General features: G+C 40.8%; 1 protein-coding gene across 1 annotated transcript in view; it reads left to right on the plus strand.

Annotated features, from left to right (window-relative positions):
• Positions 1-6,918: 6,918 nt before the first annotated feature.
• SKAP2 (src kinase associated phosphoprotein 2) overlaps positions 6,919-22,686 on the plus strand; it is a 487,916-nt gene continuing 472,148 nt past the window's right edge. Inside the window, exon 1 of the mRNA XM_085631645.1 lies at positions 6,919-7,302. Within this exon, the coding sequence (XP_085487771.1) occupies positions 7,260-7,302 (43 nt within the window). The 5' untranslated portion in view covers positions 6,919-7,259. The remainder of the gene's footprint in view (positions 7,303-22,686) is intronic.

Here is a 22,686-nt window from a genome sequence, read left to right on the forward strand (position 1 = left end):
GATTGGCCTGAGAGACTGACCTTTTCACCCAGTCCATTGTCAGCATTAAGTGGGTAAATGACGAAATGTCTGGTAAAATCTGCAGACGAAGCTTTTGGGTAGCATACGTAGGTAGATGTAGCGTGCAAAGGAGCCCACAAAATGATATAAAAAGGGAGCACCCACAGATATCGACGGACAACCTCGCCGTCTGTATGTAGGTTAACAGGCTGTGCAGGTTTTCCCCAAGAACTGGGAGCTCTTGTCTTCCTTTGCTTAAAATGTCTTGCTCTGCTTTGCTTGAAGTATCTTATTCTATTTTACCTATATGAAATGTCATGTTATGTTTAACCATTGTTCTCTTTACTTTTGCATTTAAAAGATGTTGTATTGTAATTGCAGGAATGCTTGCTCTAAGAGTAAATGTGAGTGTCCCTAGGTAACATTTTCCTTGGTGTAACTTGTTTCTCATGATGCATTTATAGATGTGTTTTCTCTCTCTCTCTGTCAGTCCATTAATTGAGATACAGAGAATATCATGACAGCTGTATGATTATCTGGATTCTGTATTTTGTACTTTATGTCTCTATTCTGCGGTTTCTTTGAAGTTGCATCTTCTCATTAAACTGCCATTGTATTCTGCCTCCAATTCCATGTCTGATATGTCTGTTTTCTTCATTTTTGGAGCAAGCGTTCCTAGGCACCCCGGCTCAAATTAAGGTGCCCCTTTTGTCCCTGACTCACTCTCCTGCTCAGTTCTGTGGTGGCTCCCGGGGCTCTGGGGACCGCCCCTAGCTTCCTTGACCCGTAATAGATCTTCCCTCCAACAGCCTCTCTTGCAAGTCCTGTATTGTTGGTTTGTTGCCCCTGCCCCCCTTTCCACTGCCCTCCATAGTCTGTTGTGCTTCCACGGCCCTTCCTGCCTGCTCAGTGTGGTTAAATTGTTGCCTTTGCACCCTCCTACCTGCCTTCAATTTTCAGAGTCCGTGCCCCTGGCCTCTGCCTCTCAACAGTATCCTAATGAACAACTAGATTGCTAACATTCTATATTTATTACAAAAGTGTGGAACGCCTGACATCATCTTGATGTAATCAAAACTGTAATACCTAGAGCATTCCTTTAGAAATTACATATATGAGAGGGTCTTATTGGCATCAAAATTATGGTTAGTGCTCTAAAAGACTAAAATAAGGACATATTTTCTGAGTTTTCAAATAGCGACAAAGCACTTTTAAATTATTTGTTATCTTTATGTTTTTTTATCTAGTTGACAACTTGATTAAATGTTGCACTTAGGGGAGAGGATGTGGTGTTACTTCCAGAACTGCAGACTTTGCAACTGGGGAACCAGGTTGAAGTTTCTGCTTCAGCTCGACATTCTGTGATTCTGGTCAAATCACTTAGTCTCCCCATGTCTACAACCAAAATGAATTTGTTCTTGTGTGATGTAACCAATGCTCATGTAAAGCACTCCAATACCTGACAAGTCTGCACTATATAACACTGCAAAAACACAAAATAATAAGTGTTTTGCACACTTCTGTCATTGGGCTATATTTGGGCTATATCTGGGTGATTTTGGGCTACATTTGGGCTCTTTTGTCTCCGGTGGCCATCTTGGGAGATTTATTTGTTATGAAGATTCCTAATTTCCTCATGTACTGCAGTCTCCTCAGTCGGAAATGCTTTCAGTTTTTTACTTTGATTCCATCATGAAGGTATTCAGATATGTCACACATTTGCCATAAATTCTGAATGTTAGCACTCTAGTTGCTCATTAGATCACTGTAGTAAAACTACTGTTCACCATGGAAGTCTGCTCCTGGTATTAAAAGTGCATGTTTCAGTCTGCATGTCAGAATTTTTTAATGAAATAGAAGAGGATTTGAGAAGTCACTCAAAATGTGCCCTCATTTTCTTTCTTCAGCATTAATCATAATTTCTATGGCAAAATGAACCCCCTCATTGTGTTCCTTTTTAAATTAAATGTTTTAAGTGTTACCAGTTTATTCCAATCAAGATGGCTTCAGGTGTGCCATACTTTTGTCATAATGAAGACAGTAAGTGCTCTAGTTGTTTTTAAGAACATTCTTGGACATTCTGTCATTGGGCTATACTTGGGCTACATCTGGGTGATATTTGGGCTACATTTGGGCTCTTTTGTCTCTGGTGGCCATCTTGGGAGACTTATTTGTTATGAAGTTTCCTAATTTCCTCATTTACTGCAGTCTCCTCAGTAGGAAATACTTTCAGTTTTTTACTTTGATTCCATCAAGAAGGCATTCAAATGTGTCACACATTTGCCATAAAATCAGAATGTTAGCACTCTTTTTGCTCATTAGATCACTGTAGTAAAGCTACTGCTCACCAGGGAAAACTGCTGCTGGTATTGAAAGTGCATGTTTCAGTCTGCATGTCAGAATTTTTTAATGAAATAGAAGAGGATTTGAGAAGTCACTCAAAATGTGCCCTAATTTTTCTTTCTGCAGCACTAATCATACTTTTTATGGAAAAATGAACCCCCTCATTTTGTTCCTTTTTAAATTAAATGTTTTAAGAGTTACCACTTTAATCCAAGCAAGATGGCTTCAGGTGTGCCATACATTTATCATAAGTAGGACGGTTAGCGCTCTAGTAGTTCTTTGGAACACTCTGGAAAGCTGCAGTAGAACACAAAGGAATCAACTGACAGTCTCTGCCCTTGTTGGATGTACATGTTTTACTGAGAATGTCAGACTTCATTCTCACATGACTGAGAAAGATAATGTGAAGTTACAGAAAATAAGCTCTCAGTTTAGCTTATAGATCACCTTCCAAACCTCTGTGGTAAAAGCATGAGAAAATATTTTTCTCTCAATCATGATATCCCAGCAGAAGGCTTTTTCACATGGTGAAATCACCTTAGAACATACCACAATTCCTAAAATGAGTATGGTACCATCAACAAATGATTTATAATGTAACTAAAGTATTAAAACCTTCTATTAACTGCAATGCTTTTTAATGAGGTGCTATCATGTATATTGGTCCCAAGATGGCTGCCAACACTTCTTGGATGAAGTGCTGACAGCCAATCAGATCTCAGGATGAGATGTGTGGTTAGGCTCCGCCCACATATATATATTGATTTAAATGCTATTTTCTCAGGAACTACTGAACAGATTTACACCAGACCTACAAAAGGCACTTCCTTGACCTGAGGACTACCTCTCTGCCAAATTTCAAGTAACTCTGTTCAGCCATTCGGGCTGTAGCTGTGTCTAAAGGTCCTATGGAAAAATGCATGGGAAAAACGCGTTTTGGGACCCCCCTTTTTTCTCAGCCCCCGCTTGACGAATCCCCCTGAGACTTTCAGGGTAGGAGCGGAGCGTAGCGCCCCACCTATTTTGAAAATTTCGCGAGGATTCATCGACCGGCGCCAAAGTTATTCCAAATAGAATGTTGCGGATTTCCTATGGAAACAGGGTCCTAACTATAACTATCTACTGGCGACCGCCAGTAGATAATATATATATATATATATATATATATATATATATATATATATGGATTCCGCTTTTCCCGTGGGGAAGTTTTTTCCTTGTGCACTCCCGTGTAATGAAATCAAGGAAACCAACACCGGGTTTTCAATCAAATTTTCATGCGTTTATTACAGCATCCAGCAAAGCCTTACGCGTTTCGGTCTCTACGGAGACCTTGCTCACAGGTAAAGTTTTCGATTGAAATTGTGCTTTTTAAATCAGAAGACAAACGAAAAAACCAATAGGGTTACATCACTTCCTGTAAATTATACAGGCATTATGGGACATGTAGTTTGTTCAACAAATTTCAGAAATCGTACGAAAACATTGATTATGTCTTTTAACACACAAAAAAAGAAACAAGAGTTACTTTGAAATTAAGAAGTAAATGCATTTAACTCAAGCATTGGTTATCGTCCTCGTTGACATTGAAAAATTAAGTTTCCAAATCCATCAATTTATATCAAGGCCTTCCAGTGGGCGTATCTAGTTTACATTACTAATTTTTATCATCAATTAGAATGCTCCTGTAGGCGTATGCCTATGTTTATCAAAATTATTATCAAACAATAAGAAAAGATTGTGTGTTATTGAGATAATACATTGAAAATAAAGATCAAGCCCTCTAGTGGGCGAAACATTCCACATCACGATACATGTTGTAACATGTTCACTGTGCCAAATAAACAATTATTCAACCATGTCCCAATTGAAAAAAGGGTTTTTTTTTTTGTGATAGAGTTTATGATATAAATTGATGGATTTGGAAACTTAATTTTTCAATGTCAACGAGGACGATAACCAATGCTTGAGTTAAATGCATTTACTTCTTAATTTCAAAGTAACTCTTGTTTCTTTTTTTGTGTGTTAAAAGACATAATCAATGTTTTCGTACGATTTCTGAAATTTGTTGAACAAACTACATGTCCCATAATGCCTGTATAATTTACAGGAAGTGATGTAACCCTATTGGTTTTTTCGTTTGTCTTCTGATTTAAAAAGCACAATTTCAATCGAAAACTTTACCTGTGAGCAAGGTCTCCGTAGAGACCGAAACGCGTAAGGCTTTGCTGGATGCTGTAATAAACGCATGGAAATTTGATTGAAAACCCGGTGTTGGTTTCCTTGATTTCATTACACGGGAGTGCACGAGGAAAAAACTTCCCCACGGGAAAAGCGGAATCCTTCATTTCGCAGCGGGTCCTGCTGCGCCTCGCGTGCACCGCCTTAGAGAACCCGGAAGCCTCCGAACTTGGGCCAGACTGAATGGATATATATATATATATATATATATATATATATATATATATATATATATATACATGTGTATGTATATATATAAAAATGTGTTGCGAAACAACTTTCCCTTCATATTATGGACAATAATCTCCTCAATGTTTTCCAATCTGGCTTCATCCAAAATTGCAGCACTGAAACAGCCCTGCTGCAAGTGATTGGTGATGCGTTGCATATACTCGACTCCGGGGAATCCTGTCTTCTGATTCTTCTTGACCTCTCTGCAGCCTTTGACACTGTTAATCACAGCACCCTCCTCAACACTCTTCAACAGAGAATGGGATTGGATGGCACAGTGCTTAAATGGTTTGCCTCTTTCCTCTCAGACAGATCCCAAATGATTAAGATAGCGAACAGTCTTTCATCTCCATTGGCTGTAGGTCAAGGTGTCCATCAAGGCTCTATCCTGGCACCCACTCTGTTTAATCTCTACGTGGAACCATTAGGGAACCTCCTAAGCAAATCTGGGATCCATTACCATCTTTATGCGGATGACACTCAAATCTACCTCAAGGTGTCTTCCGCACACGATCTCTCTTTACTCGACTCTACTCTCAACTCCATCCACAACTGGATGTTAGCTCACCAACTCATTCTAAATCCCGCCAAAACTGAATTCCTCCTCCTTTCGACCTCTCTCTCACCTCTTCCTGTTCAATCGTGGATGGATCAGCTGAACCTGCTCAACAACAAATCCATCATTGTCGACAGCGCTAAATCTCTAGGTGTCATTCTTGACAAAAGACTCAACTTAATCTCCCACCTCAACTCTATTGCCAAGAACGCACAGTACCAGTTGCGCCTTCTATAGGGGATCCGTCGGTTCTTCCCGGAGAATGACTTAAAAACCTTGGTACAATCACTGGTTCTCTCAAGACTGGATTATTGCAATTCTCTTCTGAAGGGCCTACCCAAATCCCACCTCTCCCCTCTCAAATCCATCCTCCATTCAGCAGCTCGCTTCATTTCAGGGTCTAAACGAAGGGACCACATCACTCCTATCCTGTCCTCTCTTCGATGGCTTCCGATTGAGGCAAGATCTATTTACAAAACTGCCTGCATCACACACAAAGCCTTGCAAACGTCCTCCCCTCGTTACCTGGCAAATAAATTGAAATTGTCCGGAGGCTCTCGACCCTCTCGTAATGTGGAAAAGCTTCTGCTTGAGCCCCCCGTCTTCAAAAGGGAAAGATCGATGACGCAATCCTTCTCAGGCAATGCGGTGAGAATATGGAACTCACTTCCCCCCATTGCTCCGTGCCACCTCCTCTACCCGGATCTTCAAAGCTGAACTCAAAACTCTTCTCTTCCAAAGACACTTTCAGAACTAATACTTTCATACTCCGGCCCCTCTTGGAAATTCGCTCTTCATTGTAAATTTTAATTTTTTTCTGTGCATCCCTCACCCCTGCGTGCTGTGTTGGATTTTATGTTTGTGTACCCTTTATTCTCAGGCCCCTCTTAGAAGTTCGCTCTTCGTTGTAAATTTGTATTTTTTCCTGTACATTCCTCACCCCTGTGTGCTGTGTTGGATTTTGTGTTTGTGTACCCTTCATTTTTAGTCTGTGTAATGTTATATTCTGTACCACTGTTCTCTTGTAACGTAACTAGCTCGATTGTACAGCGCTCTGACACCTTTGGGTAATGTCCGCGCTTTATAAAAATGCACTAAATAAAATAAAAAATAAAAAAATGCCTACAGGTGGGTAAATGTCATGGGCACACCTGGGTTACTGTCGCTAAGCGACCAAGAGCTTTTGTGCTCGTCCCTTTGGTTTAGCCCTTGTTATGGTTTAGTCTGACTGGAGGTGGGAGTGGTACCAGCAGAGTTAGTATACACACGCGAGGACAATGTTTCCTTTCAAGGCATTTGCAGTAACTATGTTACTTTGTTTGAATTTCCGTGTTTCGGACTGGAAGCACAGGAAAAAGAGAACCTGCGTTAGCATGGCCGAAGGGATTGTCTGACAGAAAATGATTGACTCTATGATTGACCAATCACAGATTCACTAACTCTGCTAGTTCATTATGTCGACATGCATGCATATGAAACATGAAAGCTCATAGGCTGCATAAAGTACGGCCTTCCCCTCTTGTCTTCTTTAGTTGTGAAAGTTGATTAATATGAAAAAAAGAAACACAAGGGAGTGCTGCGAAAAGAATAAACATGCGCAAAGCACCTGTTTGCAGCGAGTACCGCGGAAAGAGAAACACGAGAATGTGGTGCAGTAAACACCGGAAGGTGGGGAGGAGTGTGGGCTGTAGTATTTGTTAAGCTGCTACTTCCTCAAACTGAAAGAAAAAACACAAGGCTCGGTTATTTCTGTGTTGTGACATTTCCTTTATGCTATCGCGCTTGCTTGTACAATTATAAAAGTGGTATATGTGGCTGGCTTTTGAACGAGCCGCCCTACAGCTTTCCGGGTTCAAGGACGCTACGCCTGTGAATTAACACCGACACCATGCACCCCGCGATTCCGGAGGATGTGAAGAGCCTGTTGGCAGGTAAAGTAACTGTGCAGGGAAAGGGGGCAGAGGGCGGAATCTTGTCTTTTAACCAGTCAGAAGGAAAGGTCTTTTCCGAGTTTAACTTTTCAGCATTCTGCAGGAAAGTATTGACCTGCTGTTAGTGTACAGACGCAGGGTGGACGATATTTCAGGGAAGCAATTTATTCGCAAAACGCATTTTAGAATTGAAAATAATAAGGAAGTAGAATAGAATTTCCTCATTTTCAATTTACATACAAAATGTCGTCGATCTCAAATGCGCGACGGCTTTTTGTTAACTATTTGGTGCTTCTTGTCAACGTTTAACTGTTTAGCAAGGTTTGTTAAACCTTTAAGGCACAGCTTTGACATATTCCCAGTAGATGCTGAATATTTCTGAACTGTGATCTTTCTAGCCGGCTGGAGTACATTGTTGTCCTTTCTTCCACCTCCTTTATGTAAGCCAGTGTTAATACACTGAAAACGTCTAGCCGTTTGCTTATCTTTTAGATGTCAATTCCTGTTTGAAAATTTCCAATTAAATGCCAAATCTAATCATTTATGTTTGTATATTATTCTATTCAATTAGGAACCATAATTCAATGGTTCTGCCAAGCCATGGTAGGGCTACATAAATGCAAGTAGGCACCAGACACACAGAATGGCCCTTTAAACTGTTTTGTCTTAAGCTACCTGTTATAAAGCTGTAATCCGTCCATCTTGCCCACAGTTCTTGGTGTTGGCAGTGGTTTATGCCATCAGTGGAGCCTGCTGACTGCTGGCAACTGCCTGCTCTACAATCCTGAGCCTGAGACGATCAAGAACACATATTGATGGAAAGGGCAATTGACAGTTCTTAACGCCTCACAAGATGTGTTCTGAAAGCTATTAACATCTACTGTCCATCTCATCCAACGGGCAAATAAACCGTCCATCCAACTCCTCTGCTTTTTACCCCACATTTACACTCACCAAGCTCAAAAAACATTAGTAGTAGTTCAGCATGCTTATTGACTCAGACAATTTCAGAATTACACAAAGGATGCAAATCATCCTTAATGAATTCAAGTTGTTCCAAGAGGGCATTGTGGAACGTAGCTTTTTGAGAAGCTAGTTGTCTTCTTCCCACATGGACCTTCATGCTTGTGGGTGCTCTGAGTTGTCAGTCATTGCTTGAGGTAAGAGGTTGCTCCAGCGGAAAGGGGCACATTTACATATCCTCCCTATGTCACAGACTCGTCACCACATTACTCATTCATACATTCATTCATTGGTGGGGCCCATAACACCAACACTCCTATGTCTCACTCGAATCTGCGCACAGGAGGAAAAGAAGCGCTGGACATGTGGGGGTACCTTGTTACCTATCGAAAGAAATTCCTTTACATTATATACATTATTTACATCAGTACCTATAAAATCCTAACTTTAACATCAAGGCACTCCACCACTTGGTCGATAGACCAATTAGTTGGACTGGTTGATGGTGATTTAGAACCAGCTAAAACCCATTTAAAGCTTCGGAACCATTCGGTTAACTTTCAATACCTGATTAAAGAATCACAAACTCATTTCTTATTAATCAAATTTTAGTTTATCTAATTTTAGTTCACTCTGTGTTGGCATATTCAGGATTACAGTTCAAACATTTTCTCTATTGAGGGATTTCCAATCTTTGATCTTTTAACATAAATTGACATATCATTTATATTTATCTAAAATTTGAACATTGGCGACCACCTCCAGAAGAACCTGTCAACCCACAGCAATAGTCAAAATCCCTTCAGATGGAATCGTCCTTTCATAATCAAAGAAACCCAGGTAATTCCAGGAAATCTCCGTCAGCTCGACACAGTCCCCACGATTCAGCCAAAGGACCGGGCAATCAAAGCAACAACCCAGCAAATCGACCCTCCACACCAACAGCAGCCACACCCCACTTTCTAAATCCCTTCCTTTTTATTTCTCTTTTTCTCCTTACTTTTAGGACGATGCGCAACAATTTAGGGGTAGAAAGTGTTCTGATTGGCTAAACCCTCTGAAATTTGGAAGTCTCTTGAAAGTTCCCAGGTTTGCCTGTTTCCCATGAGCCAGAGCATGACATTTCTCAATTGTATTCTTTTGGGTAGTTTCACAGGCCAAAGTTCCAAAGTAACAACATGTAAGCTTTCTTGTACAGGTCTTTCATTGTCCCCTCGGTCATTCACATTAGTCTTCATCTTGGCTGTCCTTCATGTTCCTATCCTTGACAAGGAACATTTCGATTCTCGTTGGAGGTCGCTTGGAGATCTCCAGAGCCATCTGAGTCTGCGCAGTAGACATCGCGCTCACATGACGGTGGCCACTTCCGAACTCCATTTTAAGTACTGCGGCCTAGTAGGCCCGAATGCCAACTTAAGCAAAACAAACATAACCGTAATTAATACATAGAAATTAAGATTCTAATGTTAAACCCCACACTAATCCCAATATATATTAGTATTTTCCTAGCTTGTAGCAACATTTAAAGCAATGATACTCACCATTCTGCAGCACTGGAAGCACAAACCATCACAAAAGCAACATGAATCATGCAATTCTCTATTTCAACACACCCTAAAATTAGTTTGCGTACCACAGTTAATCATTTAATTAATTGCCATGCAATTTGCGTTTTAGTCCCACATGTATCTCGTGTTTATTAAGGTGCAATTGTTGATTAGTCATACCACTCTACACAAATTAGTACAAGTTAATGTTTAGAATGATTACGTAATTAAATTTCATGCAAAATAGAGGAGGTATACAAAATTTTGCTTTACCTGCTCCATCAATCCCCCCCCCCTTTGGTGATTTTTAACATCACCACAAATCCCAATACATGACAAACTTTTCGCGGAAATGATTACTCAGTTCCCTTACATTTTGTTACGTTACATCATAGTATCTCCCATCTCATCTTCTCTTGTTTTCGTGTACATGTTTTCTTTCCATTCTTCTAGTTCTATATCTCCTACTTCTCTTTCTCTTATTTCCTTCTCCTTTCTTTTTACAATTTCTCTTTTTATTCTATTTTGTAATTTTCTTTTTATACATACACACCCTAATCTTAAGATTAGTATCAGTATTACCACACAAGTCACTGGTATTAGTATTTTACCTACAAATGAGCTACCTAATTTTGTTAATAAACCCTTTATAGTGGAAAAACCTTTACCAAGTTTCTCCCAAATGCTTTCAACCTCCAATGGAACAATTTCCTCATGCAAATCAGTTATATTCTTAATGTATTTATTTAAAGTTTGACTCTCATCAGGAATATAAGTAAAGCAATGTTGTACCTTCAGCATTCCACAGACTCCTCCCTCTTTGGCTAATATAATATCAAGGGCAAGTCGATTTTGCATAATCATGGCTCTCACAGCAACCATTTCGGTATTTACCATTAAGAACCCTCCACCTGTGCTTGTCGATAAGCGATCCACAACTGTAGACAATTTTCTAATTTTATGTTCATTCAGAGATATTCCAACGGCTGGTATCAGTGCTCCAAAAATATATTCTATAATTTCTGACCAACTCTCCCTCCTTCTACATGTTAGTTGTCTACCTGTTTCGTGCAAACCGTCCTCTCCCCTTCCCACATGAAATATTTTTGGGAAGACCAAGCCTAGGTAGCATGTACCATACCAGTGGTCCGGTAACCTATAATAAGCCCTGTTCCCACAGATGTAATATATTCCAGGGAATACCGGATAATTTCCTCCTTTAAATCCCCATCCTCCCATGATTTTATATAAGTCATGGCATTCACTTGCACCTACAAATTAATTATCATAAACAGCGTTATCTCTACTGATGCACAATTTCCCTTTCTGAGGCCAATCCAAAGCCATTGCAGGATTTATTTCTCCCTTTAAATGGGTTTCCTTTTCAGCATCCCAAAATGTTGTTTCCATCTTTCCCCAGACACTTTTCTTTGCATCTTAATTCTCCTCTCCTCTACCATGTTCAAGAAGGTCTTTTCTTCCTTTCTCAACCTACACGTAAGATTATTCTTAAACACTATTTCTAAAGTTAATTCTCTAGTTTCTAAGAAGAATTCACCTAAAATTCTACCAGGAATAACTTTGTTTAGTTCAGGGACTACAGGTATCTGTGAGATAACAGTATCTACATCAGTATAATAATACTCTAATTTCCCTATTCTATAGAACAAGCTTGCTAATACACTACTAGTTATCCCATATGTCAAAGGAAGGTGATGATAGGTGACACCTTCTGACACCGATGCAGGTAACTGCATACAAACATAGCAATCTCTAACTTCCATAGTCTTTACATATTCGTACAGCAACTTTGAAAAAACATTATTAGAAAAATCATTTATAGACCTATCCTTATGGAAATCTGTTCTATCTACCAGTTTAGTAACATGAGTATCATAAACCTCTGCTCTATTAGTCCTGTTCTCGGTGTGGTTTTCTACACTTTCAAATTTCACCTTAAATGAAATTGTTATTGCTAATATGATCCATAGAAGCATTAGTAATCCTGTACAACAAAAACACATTTTACACCATCTTCGGAGAAACCCACATGTAAGTTTTCTACCTTCTGTGTTTGCCATTTCAGAAATGATCAGTGTCTTTTGACTTAGCCTCTTTTCATTCACTATTTAATTTTGTCTAAACCTAAGGCTTTGAGTGCCTACTTGGTTCTTTCAGTTACGTGTCTTGTCCAGCGTTTTAAATTCTCTGCGTCTTTCTTTGTCACTTCAATCCGTGCATGGATCGTCTTTGTCTCTGTTTTCGCAATCTTGGTTCAGAACTTCCTGATCATCCGTCTCTTCTCTGACATCAGATAAGATAACTCTCAGGATTTTCTAATCTTCTTCTTCTTCAACCACTTCCTGTACAGTCACTCCTAGACTTCCTTGGCTGTCTGCTTCCGCTTGTATATCAGGAAGTGCCACATACGTCCACTCAGGTGACTTGGACTTCTGGTTGGGTTTCTTTATTCTCTTTGCTCTTTTCAAGTGTGCCTGATCAGTGTCTTCTGATTTCTCTCGACTAGACACTTAATTCACTTGTTCAGCGTTAGAAGATTTTACTCTCGTCAGTCGGTATCTCAATCTTTTAAGTTTATTAGGTCTTTCAACCTGTTCCCCTTCTCACCTCGCTCTGTTTTCCAAGCTCTCTTCCTCAAGATTCGTCCTCCTTGTTCTTCTCCTTCACTTTCCTCAGATTCCGTATCGGTTTGACTTTTACCTTCTTTGGATTTTTTTCTCAGGACCTCAGGTTCACTATCTATGTTTTTCCCTCCTCGTGTTTCTTCCACGCAATCTTCCTGCTGACTAACTGTCCCTTCTTCTACCTGGATGTATGTTGTCCCTACACCTCCTCGGGGGTCTTCCGCAATAATCTTACCCTCTCTCTCTGTATCTAATTCCTCACCTTCTATTTCTATAATTTCAGGGGGAATTTCTCTCGTGCTTGCACTTGGTGCTTCTTTATCAAGAATTTCTTGTTCAGTTTCTTCAATATTTTCTTTTATCCTTTCCTGTACACTCACCTGTTCAGTGTCTGGTTCGGAGCTAGTGTCGAAAATTTCCAGTCGTCTCCTTAGTGGTATGTTCTCCGGCTCCGCAACTTGACTCAAATCCGCATCTCCTGTTCTTGGGGTTTGTCTTGTTCTTGATTCTTCTGATTCTGACTCAGAACTGGTATCAGATTCTTCCAAATACTCTTCCTCCGGTCTATTTATAGGACTAGGGATCCCAAGAGTATGACTAGCATGAATCCAATTCTTTACCTTGGCACACTTCACAGCAGTCGAGGTGGTCAGAATCACTTGACGTGGTTTCCCCCAGCGTGGGACCAGACAATTTCTCCTTCTATGCACTTTGATTCGTACCCAGTCTCCAGGACTCAAATCATGAGCTGACTTCTTTTCAAGAGTGGTTGCATCCGGTCCAACCTGATGAATTACAGAATGAACGGTATCAGCCAACCCCTTGCAATAATCCAACACAAAGTTATCAGATATAGCCAGTAGTTTGTTGACAGGAATGAAAACATGTCTCATTGCTCTACCCGTAATAATTTCATGGGGGCTCAGACCAGTGTTCCTATCAGGAACCGACCTAATAGTCATGAGCACCAGAGGCTAGACATCTGGCCATTTTAGACCTGTGGCCAAACACATTTTTCCCAATCTGTTTTTAATGGTGCCATTCATTTGTTCCACTACTCCAGAAGCCTCTGGCAATAGGCACAGTGAAGTTTCTGTTGTACATTCAATGCTTCACAAATCAATTTTATAATTTCGTTCTGAAAATGCTTTCCTCTATCTGATTCAATCGTTACTGGGAAACCAAATCTAGGAATGAACTCTCTCAATAGGAGTTTTGCTACAGTAACTCCATCGCTCCTTCTAGTCGGGTAAGCTTCCACCCAACGTGAAAACAGGCAGACAACTACTAGGACATATCTTAGCCGATTACATGGGTGCATTTCAATGAAATCAATCTGCATTCTGGTGAAAGGACCTCCCTCCCGTTCTATAGTTCCCAAACTCACCACTGTTTTTCTTCCTGGATTATGTTGCTGACATATAAGGCATCTTTGACACAGGCTCTCAGCTACAAGCCAGAACTTGGCGTTATACCAGGTCTGTTTGAAAAGTCGAATCATGGCATCCCTACCTGTGTGTGCCTGTCCATGGTACATCCGTGCCATGGTAGAGATCATGCTATCAGGCATTACTGGTCTTCCATCACGATAAACCCAAACCTTGTCTACCTCGCGTGGTGCACATCCCGATTTTATCCACTGTTTATTTTCCTCCTCTCATGCCTCTTCCTGTAACTGCCTCACCTCATTCCAGGTACTCACAGTGTTAGTAAAAAGCAAGGGACATGAGTTAATTTCCTTTTCCCGATTCCGATTCAAGGAGTTTTGGTTCCGCGCACAATACTGCGCTATGTGATTCGCAAATTCGTTGCCCGCTGACACATAGTCTGTACCCTTTGAATGGGCTGCACATTTTACAACTGCAATTTGCTTAGGCAGCTGTATCGCCTCAAGCAATTTTCCAACCACTTCCGCAATTCTGATTGGAGTTCCACTTGACGTCAAGAACCCTCTTTGACACCAAATCTGTCCAAAATCATGCACCACTCCAAACCCATACTGACTATAGGTAACCACAGTGACTCGCAGATTCTTTCCCAACTTGCATGCTCGGGCAAGTGCAAACAATTCAGCAACCTGAGCTGATTTTACTCCTTTCAGGCAAGACGCTTCCAACACAGCCACTACAGTACATACTGCATATGCAGCACTCAGAATTCCCTCTTCAGTTCTCAGACATGACCCATCCACAAACATCACATAGTTACTTTCTTTCAGAGGCACATCTTTTATGTCCGGACGCGGCTTAGTGCAAAAATCAAGCACTTCCAAACAGTCATGATCCACATCATCCTTCACTTCCACATTCACAGCATCAGGTAACAATGTTGATGGATTTACATTAAGGCACCTTACAAGGCTCACATTTGTAGCACCCAGAATGACCTTTTCATATTTAGTTAGACGACTATGCGACATAAATTGTGTGTAACTTCTTGTCAAAAGGATTGCAACATCATGGGGAACAAACACTCTCACAGGATATCCCATCACAATTCCTTCACTCTGCTCCAGACTCTTACAGGTAGCAGCCACTGCTTTCAAGCAACCAAGCAAAGCTATGGCTACAGGATCTAGTACAGCTGAAAAGTATGCAACCGGTCGTCTTAATTTTCCATGCCTTTGTACTAACACCGAGAGTGCACACCCATCTCTCTCACTGCAATATAGCTCGAATTCCTTTTCGTAATCCGGCATTCCAAGAGCTGGTGCTTCACACAAGCTGTCTCTCAGTTGTCTAAAAGCCTTCCATCTCCTCTTTATTTAGTTCAAGGGGATCTTTCACATCACTTTTTGTCAAGCGTACCAAAGGTTTCGCAATCAGCGAAAACTTGCTGATCCACTGGCGACAATATCCCACCATTCCAAGAAACATTCTCACTTCTCTCTGCGTCATTGGTGCTCTCATTCCTTTTATTATTCTGATCCTGTCTGCAGCCACTTTCCTCTGGCCTTTCTCAATCTTATGACCTAAGTATTGTACTTCCTTCTTACAAAATTGTAATTTTGATGGGGATACCTTAAGTCCTCCATCCGCCAAATGATTCAACAATGCAACTGTGTCCACCACACATGCCTCTCGCTTCTTCAATGCCACCAATAGGTCATCGATATATTGCACGAGTAATGAACTTTCGGGCATTTTCATATCTTCTAAGGACTTCTTTCGAATCTGATTAAATATCGATGGACTTTCTGTATACCCCTGTGGGATACGGCACCATGCCAAAGTACGTTCGCCGAACCGGAACGCAAAAATCTGTTGGCTATCGGGGTGCAATGGGATAGAAAAGAAAGCATGACACAGGTCGATGACTGTGTACCATTCCGCATCATGAGGAATCTGATATAGGATTACCGAAGGGTTCGGTACAATTGGGCAGCAGGGCACAACAATTTTATTCACTTTTCTCAAATCTTGTACTATTCTGAAAGTTCCGTTCGGCTTCTTTAAACCGATGATCAGAGAATTACATGGACTACTCATTATTTCTCTCAAAATTTCCTGTTCAATCATCTTGTCCATTGCAGGAGTCACTCCTGCAATTATTTCTGGTGTCAATTTATACTGGGGAATATTTGGGTAGCTTACTCCTTCTTTTATAGTTATTTTCACAGGATCTACTCTTTTCACCAATCTCATATCTTCTCCTGTGAAATCCCATACCTCGGGTTTCACTGTTTTCTTCAATTCCTGAGGCAATTCCTCCGGATCAAATACAACAAATGCCTCCGTAGTTTCAGGTTCCAAATTTGCCATTGTCAATCTATACAGTACATCCTCATCAGGAGTTTCAAAAGCTATGCCATCAGGGGTACAGAAGATCGTGCAATTCATTTTGCACAACAAATCTCTCCCTAACAAATTCACGGGACTAGTGTCACACACGACAAATCGATGCATGTCGGTGAATTTCCCTATTTAAACTTTAACAGGATCAGTAAGATAAGTTTTTATCTGTCTATTTGAGACTCCCAACTACTTGGATTGTGTCACCAGAGAGAGGAAGATTTTTAACGTCCGCTGATCTAACAGTTGAACGAGTAGCACCAGTATCTACTAGGAAAGTAATATTCTCATCATTTACCTTTCCATCCACAAAGGGTCCTGTCTGGTCTACCTCTAGAGTTGCGCCAAGTATGCACTCTTCCTCTCCTAGGCACCGTCAATAACTCTCTTCTGATTCACTCTCATCGCGCTGCCGCCAATACTGCGAAACAGCACTAGCGCGCGGTAGCTTCGTTACCTGTTCCTCTGTGTAGAAGACTGTATCTCTGAGGATTTACGCTCTGTGGAAAAGGTGGCTTTGGCACCTGACACTGTTGGGTAACAACCTGCTGCTGTCGCGGCGGTTGACAACTCACCTCATTCTGCACCTGTGGATTCAATGATGCATTATCACCAGTAGCACTCAGGGGCAATTTACATTCTGATTTCCAATGCCCTAATTTTCCGCAATTATGACATGGCCATTTGTTTTTTGCTTCTTCTAAGCTGATTTGTCCCTTTCCTTTTCCAATATTAGGTTTTTGTCTAACTTGGCCCATGACATTAGCTTGCTCAATCAGCTGGGCTTCTTGTCTCTCTGCTACCATAACTTGTGCCCACATTGCCTTCTCTTTCAGTTTGCATTGTTTGGCTTCGATTTCATCACTAAAATACTTTGCATGTCGAAACACTTCATCTATCTTTTTATTCTGCCAGTCCACTGTATGCTGTTTGATCATTTCGCTTACCTCAGGTCTTAAACCATAAACAAATCGATATACAAAATGACTTAAATCTTTCTCGCTCAATTTCTCATCACCACTGTATTGCTTAAAAGCCAACAGTAACCTTTCATAATAAGCGTGAGCAGATTCTGTAACCTCTTGGTGAGTTCTAATAATTTTTACCCAATCAGTTTCCATTGGCGGCACTTTGTAATTACCTGTTCATATTTCCTCATTATCTCCGGATCAGGGGCTCCTGTCTTAGGATCCCTAGGGTACTCTTGAGTTGGCCAACCAACTGCAATTTTACATTCTGCCCATAAATCTGCAGGTATAATTATATCAAAAAGACATTCAGATCTATCCACATCACTTTAGTTAATTTAACAAACCTTTCTACCTGTCGGTACCACTCAACTGGTTTTTCTCTTAACCTCGGGAAATCATTGGTAAATGACAAAATGTCCTGCCTAGTCCAGGGAATATGTACATAACCCCCTCCTGGGATCTCCCTCATGGGACATTCAGCTACTACTGGCTCCTTTTCTCTTACTAGAAATGCCGAAAAAGTCTTATCTGTTGTATCCGCTCTCTTTCGAAACCATCTACTTTTCCACCTATCTACATCACCCCATTTCCTTAACAAGGCAATCAGTTCTTTAATTTGAGTCAATCTCCTTGCAGTATTTAGATTTTCAATATCCTTCTCAGAAAAATCTACTCTCAATGGTTTCTGTGATGATCTTAAATTCTCAAAGTCAATGACCATTTCACTCGCTGTCTCTTCCAATTTCTCATGCAAACTCCTCGCTCTCCACGTTATACTTCTGCAGAGAAACATAAGCTCCTCGTCCTGATATGCTTTTAATTTTTCAGTTGGAATAGTCCCTACTATTAATTCTTCCAAGGTTACTTTTAATTTTGCCACATCTAAAGGCTGAGGTTCTGTATCTTTCCACTGTTAACTCCTTAACCAATCACTTAATTCCTCAGAAGTGGGACCTACAGGGATTGTTTCACTTCTTATTCTATCCGTATTTCTTTCTGGGGTTTCGGTTGCCGATTCTGTTGTCATCAGTGTCTTATTTGCTGGACTTTGATTTACATTCAGATTTTTAGAGTACTTAAACCTGATGTTCCTGCCATATTTTTCCATGCATTTCCTCCAGATCCACTTCTTTCTGTCTCGATTCGTTTACTACTATTGTAGGGAACTGTTAAACAATGCTCACTATCTTTCTGTTTGTCAAAGACAGGCATCACCGGCCCTATAGTTACAGGTACTGTCACTGCTTCCATATTCTTGGTTAGTTCTCAAATTTTCTCCGTTAATTCCAGAGTTGTTCTAGCTAGTTCAACCGAATTTTCATTTCCAGTCCAAACAGGTTGCAACATTTCAGAGTCTCTAAATGGATTATTTTTCCCTAAATCAGGTGGCGTTTGCTCAAGATTTTTATTTAGCATGGTTTCTTTTGCCGGCGCACTCGGCATCAGCAACGTAGAATTTGGTTGATACGGAGGAGGATTTTTATAAAACATGTCCTCTAGCACTTCATCCTCCGATTCACTCACATCATATATATAACCTTCTGACCCTGTATTGTTTCTCTTTTCTGTACACTTTCTGCCACTTGTCTCTTCAGTATTTCTCAAAGGAAACATACCATCAGTCATGTTTGCATTCCGCCATCTTCTCATCCGATCCTCATGACTTTCCTGCCCACACTGTCTACCAAACATGTTATTATACCTTCTTCCACTCCGATACCGTTCCCTTTCATACATCTCTTCTTCCCACTCCGTCAAAGCCTCGAACTGAGTAGGTCTAGGTCTCGGTTCTAACCTCCTCATTCTTTCTCTTAAGTTTCTTAATACAGCTAAACTAAACGAACCACTTTCTGGAAACGCTAGGACTCCATCCTCTTTTGTATACTTTGCCCAATTCTCTAACCAAATACATGTATGGTATCCATATTTCTCTACCATAAAAGATGCAGGAGATTTCGGTGGAGGAAGTACCTGTCCTTCCCTAGTCACAATCGGCTTATCCCTTTTAAATAGACTTTTAATTTTCCCAAACCATGATTTTTTTCTCTTTCTCAGGTGGATCATAGTACATCATTTTTATTTTTTCCTAGTTCTGAATCACTAGACTTTTCAAATCACTTCCCTTGCAACTATTCCGTATGCTCTCCAATCCCAGCGCGACTCACACTAACGCACCAATCCTGTGCGTCTACATCACACTGGCAAATTCTCCACTCCTAGCGCAGCTCACACCAACGCACCAATCCGTGAAAGCTTCGTCTCTCTACGGCTGGCCAATCCCAGTGCAGTCTTTCTGACGTCAGCGTTTCTCGCTACTCCTGCTTCTGCTGACCCCTCATTTACAAATTTTTTACCTGCAAACTTTTCTTATGTTTTCTTGACTCCAAATCTGTTAGTAACAACATAAAAACACCACCATTGCCTGTTTCGCTAAACTAAAGAGATAGTTTTGTTCATTTACACAAGAATTCTGTATTTCCAGTAGGCAGCACTTACCTCTACCCTACCACAGAATTATTCAGTTTCGCCGATAAAGTAGCACTTCCCTCTACCTTACCCTTCTAGCAAGCAAAAAGGCTAACCATTTCTCTGGGGATAAAACACATGTGGAGACTACACTGCTCCTGAGAATTAAGGCCAGAGTTTCACGAAAGAACCTGTTGCTATTTCACTCACGCATGTTCACACAGAAAATGTCCCTACCGATAACACACAACTATTTTATCGACTCGAACCCAGACAATGCGTTGTGCGACTTCACTTGCCACACATTTCCCCGTATACATACAGGGCAACCAAACAATACACTGTGCGACTTCACTTGCCACACTTTTCCCGTCTACATACAGGGCAACCAACCTCCTGCGTCCCGGAAGTCTTCAAAACAATTGACAACATAAAACGCAACACAAATTCAACATAAAGTATTAGACATAAATCAATAATCACCAAACCAATGCAATAAAACCATCAATCTGCTACCAGAAAACTGCTCCAGCGGAAAAGGACAAATTTACATATCCTCCCTATGTCACAAACTCGTCACCACATTACTCATTCATACATTCATTCATTGGTGGGGCCCATAACATCAACACTCATACGTCTCACTCGAATCTGCGCACAGGAAGGAAAAGAAGCGCTGGACATGTGGGGGTACCTTGTTACCTATCGAAAGAAATTTCTTTACATTATATACAGTATATACATCCGTACCTATAGAATCCTAACTTTAACATCAAGGCACTCCACCACTTGGTCGATGGACCAATTAGTTGGACTGGTTGATGGTGATTTAGAACCAGCTAAAACACATTTAAAGCTTCTGAACCATTCGGTTAACTTTCAATACCTGATTAAAGAATCACAAACTCATTTCTTAGTAATCAAATTTTAGTTTATCTAATTTTAGTTCACTCTGTGTTGGCATATTCAGGATTACAGTTCAAACATTTTCTCTATTGAGCGATTTCCAGTCTTTGATCTTTTAACATAAATTGACATATCATTTATATTTACCTAAAATTTGAACATTGGCGACCACCTCCAGAAGAACCTGTCAACCCACAGCAATAGTCAAAATCCCTTCAAATGGATTCGTCCTTTCATAATCAAAGAAACCCAGGAAATCTCCGTCCGCTCGACAGTCGCCACGATTCAGCCAAAGGACCGGGCAATCGAACCAACAACCCAGCAAATCGACCCTCCACACCAACAGCAGCCGCACCCCCCTTTCTAAATCTCTTCCTTTTATACTCTTTTTCTCCTTACTTTTAGGACAATCCGCAACAATTTAGGGGTAGAAAGTGTTGTGATTGGCTAAACCCTCTGAAATGTGTAAGTCTCTTGAAAGTTCCCAGGTTTGCCAGTTTCCCATGAGACCGAGCATGACATTTCTCAATTGTATTCTTTTGGGTAATTTCACAGGCCAAAGTTCCGAACTAACATGATGTAAGCTTTCTTGTAAAGGTCTTTCATTGTCCCCTCGGTCATTCACATTAGTCATCATCGTGGCTGTCCTCCATGTTCCTATCCTTGACAAGGAACATTTCAATTCTCGTCGGAGGTCACTTGGAGATCTCCAGAGCCATCTGAGTCTGCGCAGTAGACCTCGCGCTCACATGACGGTGGCCACTTCCGAACTCCATTTTAAGTACTGCGGCCTAGTAGGCCCGAATGCCAACTTAAGCAAAACAAACATAACCGTAATTAATATATAGAAATGAAGATTCTAATGTTAAACCCTGCACTAATCCCAATATATATTAGTATTTTCCTAGCTTGTAGCAACATTTAAAGCAATAATACTCCTCATTCTGCAGTACTGGAAGCACAAACCATCACAAAAGCAACATGAGTGATGCAATTCTCCATTTCAACACATCCTAAAATTAGTTTGTGTACCACAGTTAATCATTTAATTAATTGCCATGAAATTTGTGTTTTAGTCCCACGTGTATATCGTGTTTATTAAGGTGCAATTGTTGATTAGTCATACCACTCTACACAAATTAGTACAAGTTAATATTTAGAATGATTACGTAATTAAATTTCATGCAAAATAGAGGAGGTATACGGGTCTTACCAGGCTGTATCCATTATACTAAGATGTTGGCCAAGATCGCATTGAACTCAACTAAACAATTATAGATTTAGTATGCCCTCCTCACAGCAGTTGTAGGTATAGCATTTACCCTCTTCTTTATTTGGAGTGCAAGTGGATAACATGATCTCCGTGTGTTTTAAATCTTCCCCCCCCCCCCCCCCCACCCCGATTCAAAGTCTTGGAGTCAAACCTGATTTTAATCAGTGCTGTTGAATGACGAGCCATCTCTCCTCCGTCAGCACTTTTTTGTACATCACTGGCAGAATTAGCATAAATATCTTTTAAAATTCTCTGGTTCATTTTTCCTTATCTAATTGCTATTTGGTAGGCCCTCAAGCACACTGTTCTGCTCCTGCAGGGGGGGCTTTGCCATCACTTCATCAGCTCTTCATCTTTGCCTCCATCTTTGTTGTCACCCAGTAAACTGGATGGGGGAGGCTCTCCCACATTCCCTTCATCCCAAGACTTTATTACTGATATCCACCATAAAACCACACTAGATTATATTTGTCAGTGCATTATATAACCGCCGCCCCACCAGCCGGGGACATGTCCCTGCTGCCATCTCAGTCGGTTTGCTGGTTTCCTCTTTCTGTTCTCACTCTTTATTTTCAGCTACCTACTTTCATGTCAACCATGTCTCTTGTACTCCCTATCCCAATAGTCCCCCATGCATGTTTATATGTTTACATTCAATTATACAGCTTCAGTGGTTCTCGGTCAGCCTGGTCATTCTACACCACCATTCACTCAACACTCAGCCAGTCTCCAACCTCCATCATCTGGTTTTCCCACAGAGAGCTTCTGCTCCACGCACTATTTCTTAGCTCCGGGTTTTGTGACGTTGATCATGTTGGGCCC

The sequence above is a fragment of the Triturus cristatus genome, chromosome 10, assembly GCF_964204655.1.
Source record: "Triturus cristatus chromosome 10, aTriCri1.1, whole genome shotgun sequence".
Classification (NCBI taxonomy): Eukaryota; Metazoa; Chordata; class Amphibia; order Caudata; family Salamandridae; genus Triturus; species Triturus cristatus.